At 44.3% G+C, this 10,121-nt stretch overlaps 1 protein-coding gene and 1 long non-coding RNA gene across 2 annotated transcripts; both read left to right on the top strand.

Annotated features, from left to right (window-relative positions):
* LOC125529639 (3beta-hydroxysteroid-dehydrogenase/decarboxylase-like) lies at positions 1-4,550 on the top strand (the record flags this gene model as incomplete). Its single annotated transcript, XM_048694061.1, is given in 11 exon segments — positions 1-56; positions 191-361; positions 1,493-1,609; positions 1,686-1,765; positions 1,849-2,047; positions 2,220-2,337; positions 2,535-2,709; positions 2,905-3,061; positions 3,844-3,910; positions 4,003-4,245; positions 4,342-4,550. Coding segments are annotated over 9 exon segments (1,242 nt in total). The 3' UTR covers positions 4,200-4,245; positions 4,342-4,550.
* Positions 4,551-8,894: 4,344 nt separating this feature from the next.
* On the top strand, positions 8,895-9,882 carry LOC125529638. Its single transcript, XR_007292716.1, has 2 exons — positions 8,895-9,386; positions 9,470-9,882. It is a non-coding gene; the product is annotated as an uncharacterized LOC125529638 (long non-coding RNA).
* The last annotated feature ends 239 nt before the right edge of the window (positions 9,883-10,121 follow it).

The following is a 10,121-nucleotide window of genomic DNA, read 5'->3' as shown; positions in this document are numbered from 1 at the left end:
CCGCCGCGCTCGATGTGGTTGACGCCGACGAGGACTCGGTGCCGTACCCCGACAAGGTGCCTCGTGCGGGCTCTCCTCTTCGCGATCTGATCTCGGCGCCGCGCCGCCTGCTGCCTGCTTCTGCCCTGGCTTCAGGATTTTTGTTTCGGTGGTGGAGTGATCGCTGCTCTGCTTTTGGCTGTGGATGCAGTTCGGGAGCGCGGTCAGCGAGCTCAGGGCGCAGGTCGAGATGATGGTTCTGAGCGCGGATGGGAACGACGGGATACGGACGTGCGTGCTGCGGTCCAGCAATCTGTTCGGGCCAGGCGATTCCAGTCTGGTGAGGTTCGTTGCTGGATATGCAAGGTCTCCCTTGGGCAAGGTATTCGAAGCTGCCTTTTGCTCGTTCCTGTTTTACTTCCTAAGAGCTTAGACTCTTAAGAGTGTATTTTCATGTTGATGTGACTAGTAATGTATTTAAGGGTGCATAGATGCAATGCTGGTTATGTAGCGTGGAGTCTGGTGTAATGTGGTGAATTATGGAAGCCTTTGCTGTAGACCAGCCTTATTTTGACATGTAGAATTCTGGTTGCACTTGCGTGGTAAAAATAGAAGTTGTCAGAGAACCTATGCGTGGCTGATGCTCAACTATTATATCTCTGATTTGGTGGTCAGTAGTTCTACCAGATCTGCAACTCATGCTTGCAATTTAGAATAATGTAGCTGCAAGCCAGTCGGTTCTAACCCTATAGAGTTACAGTCCATAGCAAATCAGATGACATCTACAGTTAAAATAATTCGTCATTGGAAATGGAACCTAGTTTTTCATGCACGTTCTTTTTGACTGAAGTAATATGGATGTACCCCCTCCGTTCCTAAATATAAGCCATTTTTAGAGATTCCAATACGGACTATATATGGAGCAAAATGAGTGAATCTACACCCTAAAATATGTCTATATGGCAAATTTTAACACGGTCCCTCTTACCTCCTTTTTTTACATGTGAGGTAAGAAGGTAAGAGTCAATCAAGCCATTCATTGATGAGATCAACGGCTAAGATCTATTTTATACTCTTACCTCATGTGAAAAGAGGGGGTAAGAGGGACCATGTTAAAACTGCTCATGTCTATATACATACACATGTAGTCCATATTGAAATGAGTGAACCTAGTTTTTCATGCACTTTCTTTTTGACTGAAGTAATATGGAGGTACTCCCTCCGTTCCTAAATATAAGCCATTTTAGATATTCCAATACGGACTATATACGGAGCAAAATGAGTGAATCTACACTCTAAAATATGTCTATATACATAAGCATGTAGTCCATATTGAAATGAGTGAACCTAGTTTCTCATGCACTTTCTTTTTGACTGAACTAATGTGTATGTATGTTCATTCAAGCGTTCATCTCCTTTCAGCTTACAAAGTCTTGCTTCTTCATTTTCTGAATGGTGTTGAGAAGCCTTTGCAGGCTATGAAGTATTATCTTTCTTACACAGTGCTGTTCAGTTTGTAATAGGTAGTGGAGGTAGCAAGTGTGACTTTACGTATGTGGAAAATGTGGCACATGCCAACATTTGCGCTGAACAAGCTTTATGTTCCAATGCTGCTTCTGTTGCTGGAAAGGTACACTTCTAGTGATTTAAATGCTAGATTTGGATCATTTACTTTGCTGTGTGATCTAATCATTTGAATTTTGCAGCCTTTTTTTGTTACTAATGGTGAACCTATCGAAACATGGGAGTTTGTGTCCTGCATGATGGAAGCCATGGGCTGCCAAAGGTCTCTTTCTTGCACACATATACAAATACACTGAAGTCTATTCAATAGACTAACATGTGCAGCCCCTGTGGTTCCATTTTTAGGCCCAGAGTTAATCTTCCTGCCAAGATGTTATTGATTGCTGCCCAGTTCTCCAATATGATCCATCACAGATTGGGCTTGCAAATGTCATCGACTCCACCTCTCTATCCTGATGCAGTATACTTCTTGTCGCACACAAGAACCTTTAACATTTCCAAAGCTAGAAGGCAACTTGGGTATGCCCCAACTGTATCATTGGAGGTGAGCCAGCTTCCAAACCTCGTAGTGTTGTCAATTATGTATGTCCTTGTTTCTCAATTATGCATTTTCCTTCTTCAGAAGTATTGCTGCAGCACTTCTTTTCTCTGACAACTCAAGTGTGGACATCCAGTGTAATGTTTAGTCTGTTTATTAATGGTTAATATGTTTGCAGGATGGAATCATGAGAACTGCTGCGTCAGTTTCGGAACTACAAGATAATTTGGGTATATCTAGGAAACAAGGTTCTTGTGGATCATCGAAAGCAGATAAGCTGCTTGGGAGTGGAGTAGGTAAGATAGACTCTTTTTCAGTATCAATCTTGTTCTGCGCTTCTACTGAATGGAATGAACTACATCTCTGGAAACCTAAAAAAATCAGATAAAGATATTAGTTTTCTCTAAATGTTTTTGTTGTTGCTTACCCATCAGTTAATCAATGATAAATCCATCTTTTTTGTGTTTGTTGACTTGCTACCATTCTACTGCAGCTGCTGATATTCTCCTTTGGAGGGATGAAAAGAAAACCTTCTCATATATCACACTACTGTTTCTGCTGTTCTACTGGTTCTTTCTTTCAGACAGAACGTTTGTCTCCTCGTCTGCCAAAATTCTTCTAGTGATCTCCCTGGCTCTTTACATCCATGGTGTCCTACCTTCAAAAGTGTATGTATATTGGTTTATATTCTGTGATTCAGTTATTTTTGGTAAATTACAATTTGATGAAATTCTGAAACTGTTTGTGGATATGCTTGAGGAATGGAGTAATAGATTAATCTGCATGTGGGTTTTCCGTTTTCCACACATTTGTACATCATACGTTTTAGTATATTACACTCAAGTATTGAACTCCTATTCCAGGTATGGTTTTACAGTAGAGAAGGTAACTCCTGATTGTTTTGAAGTATCAGACTCAACATTGAGGAATCCAATCATGTGCATGGCTTCTCTATGGAATGGAGGTATTCATAAACTGAGGGTTCTAGCAGAAGGTGATGACTGGGGTACCTTCTTAAAGGTTTGTATGCAGCCAGTTGAGAACACTGTCCTAGAAGATTTCTTTATTAATGTGCCCAATGTGGTACTCCCTCCGTCCCAAAATAAGTGTCTCAACTTTGTACTAGCTAGAGACACTTATTTTGGGACGGAGGGAGTAGTATCTTATTTCCCAGTAGTTTTGTACAATTATCTTGTTTCTCGAAGCTCTGGGTGGTAAGTTTGGGCTCCTTGATGACATCACATGCCTGGCATTTGAATTTGGTATGGCTGTGTGATTATTAACAGTGGTCGGCGAAAATTCCTGTTAGCCGCACAATTTTATTGTCCTGGATTATTTTCCTACAGTCACGTTAAGCTGTTATGCTCTATGGTTTACTTAATGCACCTTGGTTGCTGTTGAGACATATAAATAATTATTGACACAGAATATCTTGCTTGTATATGTCGCACAGTATGTTATTTGTTGAGAAATCCCAATTATGCCACCGAATAACTCTGTATTTCCTCATTGTGAGGTTGACATAGTCCCAAATGTCATCATGATCTTTTAAAGAGTGCATGGAGTTGTTCTGTGGCATATAAAGAGTCGGCCCCTTATTTCTTCCATCATGTTTACTTGGTTAACTGAGTGGTAGAATTAATCATTTGTTCCATCTCAAATGGAGAATAATTCAACCCGCCACATCGACAAAATCCACCTAGCTTTTACTCGAAAAACTCAAGCATGGTTGCAAGAGTGGTACAATTGCAGGCAATTCATGTTACAGACGATTGATCCAAAGTTCCTTTCTTATATGACAGGCTGTTGCTTCCTTGTTCTGTGTCAAAGTAATGTTGCACTTCCAGTTTAGAACGCTGATTGGTCTTGGTAAGGTTTATCTTTTGCCGCTTCTTACATTGTTCTATTTTATTATCATGCTATCAGTTTAATCATCTGATTTCCTTCCCTGCCAAATGTAGCGCTGGCATCCTTGTTCATTGTCTTCATTGTCTACGAACAATGTGAGGAGGGGATTGACGCTTTAGTAGCTATGGCATCTGTCAAAATCAAATCCCTAGTGGACAAAGTTGTTAGAGATTTGCCGGCGGTTCGAAATGTGCTGGTCTCTTCGAAGGCATCGTATATTTTACAGATAATGTTGGCCATGACTCTTTGACGCTTTGTGGGCTACACTTTCTTGATTTCTGCTGCAGTTGTCCAAGGTACAATGTCACTGTTCTTGTCTGTAAAAGTGCCTGTAGTTCTTTTCAGCTGCCATTTCCTAATTGTACATGCATATATTGGTTTGTTCTTTTCAGATTCTCGCTCCAACAAGCTTCGGTGAAGTGTGAAGTCCAGCTGACTGGAATTGAGGAATGCCTGTTCATACATTGGAACATTTTGTCAATCTGTGTAGCGTGTATCTAATGTTTTCATTCAAGAACTCCAGCTCCCTGCTTAGTTGTAGCTTCTTACTCGGTACTTCAGTTTTCGTCTCGAAAAGATGTCTCGTTGATCACTGACAAAATTACAGTGCGTCCTTGAAGTGTGTCGCTGTACTGGAAAACTCACCGGTGTACACTCAGGGCCTCTTTGATTCATAGGATTCTCAAAATGCAGAAATAGAAAAGCGCAGGAATAGTGTCACGCCCTCTTGCACCCTATAGGATTTGGATGAGTGTTTAATAGCACGGGAGAAACAAAGGAATCTAACAAACAGGTTTGAGGGCCTCTTTGATTCATAGGATTGCAGAAACACGGGAATAGGAAAAAAGTAGGATTGGAATGGCATGTTCATTGGATCCCTATAGGATTTGAGTTTGTTTGATTGTGTCACATGAAAAACAAAGGATTTCTTTCAAGAGGTTGGAGTGCATGTTAGAATTCCTGTGAAACGTAGTACAAATGAATCCTTAGAAAAATATTCTACATGATTCAATCCTACGAATCAAACGACCAACGTAGGAAAAATTCCTAAGGATTCTAATCCTTCAAAGATCTTATGAAAATCCTTTGAATCAAACAGACCCTGAGTGTATCGAAAATATGAAAAAATTCCTAAGGATTTAAATCCTGTGAATCAAACGACCATTGTAGGAAACAAAATCCTATGAATCAAATGGCCAATGCAGGAAAAAAAATCCTAAGAATTCAAATCCTATGGAATTCCTTTGTATCAAAGGAACTCTCAAATGTGGCTCCCAAAAACATTTCCACAATTGAACAAGTTAATTTGTGGTGTACGTTGAAGAAGTTTGGTTCTGCCATGAGCCACATGGCCAATCAAACAAATTATAATCATCAGCAAGGATGGAGTTGATGATTCGAGCATGACAAAAAGAAGACAAAAGCACTCGCTGCACTAATTGGCATCGATGCCAGATCAGACACGGAGAATTAATCAACCGGAAATAAATCCTAGCGCCCCCACTAGAGATGCCCTGATGTGTTGCCGAGCACCACCAGGTTCTTGAGCAGGACCAAAACCTCGATACACAATTACCTGAGGCTGAAACAGACAAAGCTAATTTGCCCATGGTTCATTTAATGCTGACTCAGGATGTGGCCAACCAGGTATTAAATGCCCAGCAAGCAGTGGCGGAGCCAGGAAAATCAAATTGGGAGAGCCAAACGTTGCTAAACCTTGTTTGAAAAGGTCGGATCATGAAAATGCATTGTTTTAACAGCAAAAAAGTCAATGTTTACACTACTATTAGGCCTAAACCAGTGACATTAGGGGGGCCAGGGCCCATGCTGGTCCCCCTGTCTCCGCCACTGCCAGCAAGCTGTCAGGCCCGTCGAGGAGGGTGTGCGAGCGGTGCGATCGCACTAGGCCTGTACTTCATTTTAATCAAAATTAATAGGCTTGAGACATTACCCGCGATCTAATTTTTAATTCTAGTACCATTCTTTGGTGTTTGCTTTTCTACTATACTACTAGCATATTTCATTGCAAAAAAGACTCAATCCATTTTTTCTTTTACAAGAATAGACTCGACAGATTTAAAGATTTTGTTTAAGAAATACTAGACAGATGATGCTTTTCGGTAGAATATACGTTTACTCTTTCGCATTACTATGTGATAAATATTATACGAAATAACACATATTCAAAGCTATATTATTAAGTGAAAATATGTCTAGTTATATTAGTTATACAATTTTCTGCAAACCTTTGGGCCCCGTGTCACATTTTGCACTGAGGCCCCAAATTCCTGGAGACGGCCCTGCAAGCTGTTAACCATAGCCCGCCGCAGGCATGTCTTTGGAGAATGATCGCTTTACAGGGCAGTACGTGACTTCCCGTGCGATAGGGGTGGCAACTAATGACAAGACCAAAAAGAGCCACCTTTTGACTAAGGCTTTAATGACACTGCATTTGTCTGCTGAGTACTAGACGCTGACGTGTGGAGCCTAGAGAGACAACTATAACCAATACATTTCTCAACTAAAAATACACAGGATTTAGGCGACCATTTGCTTACGTATCCTCACAAGCCCCAAGCAAGTACATGGGGCAGGGATACCAAATTGCTATTTGTATCTTGTACTTAAGAGGATGATTGCGGGACCCCCGAACTCTATATAAGGGGAGGATCACAGCTATCAGAAGGGCTGAATCCAAAGAACCGGCGAGTTAGCTTTTAGAGAAGAACCAGAAAGAAGAAAGAGAAGGGTGCTCGGGACAGCAGACACCCCCCCCCTCCCCGAGCACTACCCAGACTGGTAGTGAGCTTTCAGCTCAACCTTGTAGTTCATCTTCTCGTCAACACACAAAAGGCAGGAGTAGGGTATTACCTATGGGTGGTCTGAACCTGGGTAATAGCTTGTGTCATAGTTCATAGGAAGCTTGGGAAACATGTGAGTGTTTTAGCCTCTGGCCAAACAACTAAAAGGGGGTCTCCCTGATCCTGACATCGACGATCGCACGTCGACACCTAGCGTGCCAAGTAGGGGGCTAAGGCCCCAGTTTCTTTCGTTTCTTTGACAGTTCCATCACCATCTTCACTGATGGCGTTGGGAGAACACTCTCCAGCCAATTCGGGCACTCTCACGGCACATCATGATTGGCATATCCCAATCTTAGGGGCTAACGATGACGGGAGGCCAGCCCTCCGTGGGCAGACGTCGTCAGCCACACCGTCGACCGGATCTTGATGGCCCTTCCCCATCAAATGTGCTCCATGCGGCGCACACTCTCCTTCGATCCCACCTGCCTAGGTGGAAGAATGGTCTCCTTTAGTCCCGTGGCAAAAGGAGTTCGCTGACTTGGTGGACACATCGCGCCTCCCCCTAGCGGTCAGCCGGTCGCGGGTTATCTTGAGGTATGAGTGCAAGCCACACGGTATCATCTCCACCACCAGCAAGCCTTTCGCATGGAGGTACGGGGGAACGCTGACCGCGCTCTTGTGTCATTGTAACCACATATCTTCCCATGCGACCAGTAGTCTTCATAGCGTACTTGAAGATATGTGTCGGGGTTATAAATATGGGGTAGGCCCAAGTATACAAATGGCCCACCAGAAGACCATAGCCCATCAAAGATACGACCCAGAAGATTATGGGCCAGGAGACAACATCGTGAACCCATCACGGAAACAGGAGGGGGGGGGGGGCTCGGAGAGGACTAAGTCCATATAGTCGGATCATGAGCTGCTTGATAGGCAAGACTCGACAACCGGTCAAAGAAGATGATGGAAGCAGTCACCTAGACCAGTAGTCGACAGCTACCTAGGATACCTCCCGACCATGATGAGCTTAAAGGCAACAATTACCCAACGGTTGAGTAATGTAGTTAAATACAGAAGTTACCAACAGTAATTGTGAGGAAACAGTCACCCGCACTTAAGGCCACGAATTGCATTAATCCATCCCATTACGTACCCTCTCCTCGCCACACTATATAAGTCGGGAGGGGAGCACCAGGCTGAGGGTCGAACATTCACACCTTGTACCACTGGGACAACGAGCTGCTATACAAACGATTTTTAACTTCTGTCTGCGATGAAGTTTTAAACCGTTGTCTTGCCTATGTGTGCGATAGGTGGGTCCTTTCCACATCCTAGAAACCGTCGAGGATAGGTCCTTCAGTCACACACGCTAGGCAAAATGAGCTCGTGTGTGATTGGGCGAGTCATCACATACAATTATACATGCCCAATCATTTCCATTCGTATGTACATCCCACACAGAGAATCCCAGACAAACGTCTCCGTTCGTATGTACATATCACACAGTGAATCCCAGACAAACGTCTCGGTTCATATGTACATCACACACAGTGAATTCCAGACAAATGTTTCCGTTCATATGTACATTCCACACAGTGAATCCCAGACAAAGGTTTCTATTCGTATGCATATCCTACACAATGAATCTCAGACAAACATTTTCGTTCATATCTACATCACACACAGTTTTCTGTATAGCCTTGTTTGTGATAGGTGTAACGGTCACATACGCTCTGTCTCTGTCAATCGTTTGCGCTGATCAAGTATATCACACATGATTCGATAAAGAAAATTGTATGACATTGGGCTATACATCACACACACACTTTTACTGCTAGAACCGTTTGTAAAGTTCCATGACCCATTTAGAAGGTTTATTAGTTTATCATTAATAATTCCAGTATTAAGCAAATTCACATTTCATATTGAATAACTGTCTGCCAATTTCATAACAGGCACTTATATATATTTTAACATCACAGTACGATAACTACGTGAAAACAACACAATATAACATATAGCTAGTTCACCTTCATAAGCACAGTATTAGAATAATATATTCATTTTTCTAATCGACTGATGCAGGTTCAGCCAAGTTCGTCACCCGCCGCCGCCACCCTCTTCCACGGGATTCCCCGATACAATCCATCCACTCCACCCAACCGACCTGACCACCTCCCTTGTTTTCAGCTCCAGCCTCCACCTCTCCCTCCAGACCCAGCCACCGCTCTCTCCATTCCTTCATCGGGATCTCGACCCGCAGCCAACCACCTCCCCCATCGATCCATCCATCCATCGAATCGAGCCAGCAGCCGCTCGAGAGCCCCCTGGCTCGCCTCCATCCTCGGGCGCGAGAGGAGCTCTCCCGAGGCTCCCGAGCCGCCCTCCGCCTCGATCCGCCGGTGCCCGACCCCGGGGCCTCGCGCTGATGGCCGCCGGCCACTCAAGCAGCAGCAACAGACCACAGCGCCCCTCTCCTCCATTCTTCCCTTCTCTTCCTCCCTGCCTCTCTCTCTCACCTCGTCTCCCTGCAGGAACGGAGTGCCGACGTCCCGCCATGGATGACGCCATGGTTGCCGAGCTCCTCCACCTGCACCACGACGCCCTCCTCCTGCGGCATATGGCTCCCACAGGTGAGCACCTCGAGCCACCCGCGCCCCGTTCTTCCTTCCTTCCTTTTCCCCGTCGCTCATCTCTCTCTGTCTCGAACGCACAGGAGCTCCCATGCCTATGCCTCGACCCCGCCGTCCTCACCAAGTCCAGCACTACTCACCGCCGTCCTGTTCGTCTTCCAGCCGCGCCGCGTCGAGCTCTGTCGCGCCAAGTCCCATCTTGCCGCCATGGCCTGCACCGCGCCCTCTGCATTCTGTAGCGCCATGGCCCCTGCTCCGATCGAACCGGCCCCGGCGTTGCCCGCGCCTTCCTCGCCCGCGTCGGCCACGTCCAGCGCCAAGACTCGCCGCGGCCTTTTTTTCTCTATGAGAAACACCCGTAACTTTATTCATGCTCGTAACAATTACAGACTTTATTCATGCTCGTAACAATTACAGGTACACTGATTTGGCACACTGATTTGAATTACAAAGTAACTCTTATGACTAAAAATTACAATAAAATCTTTTAAAAACACCTTATTCACGACGTCAATCTTTGCTTGAAGAAATACTTCAAAGACTTTGGTAAAAAGGCTGTAATTTGACTGGAGCAATGATATTGTCACTCTTCCACCGCATAAACATTATCAATAATGGCTTTTGAAAGCGTCTTGAGTCACCCATCCAAAGAGATGGAAAGCCTTGATTCATGTACGTACTTGGGCTGGGATGATCCCTTAGAAGTGCGGCCCGTTGAATTACTGTATCTTCACC

This window comes from Triticum urartu, unplaced genomic scaffold, assembly GCF_003073215.2.
Source record: "Triticum urartu cultivar G1812 unplaced genomic scaffold, Tu2.1 TuUngrouped_contig_5738, whole genome shotgun sequence".
NCBI lineage: Eukaryota > Viridiplantae > Streptophyta > Magnoliopsida > Poales > Poaceae > Triticum > Triticum urartu.
Note: the sequence above shows the minus strand (reverse complement) of the source record. Positions and strands in the feature narration are given on the sequence as shown.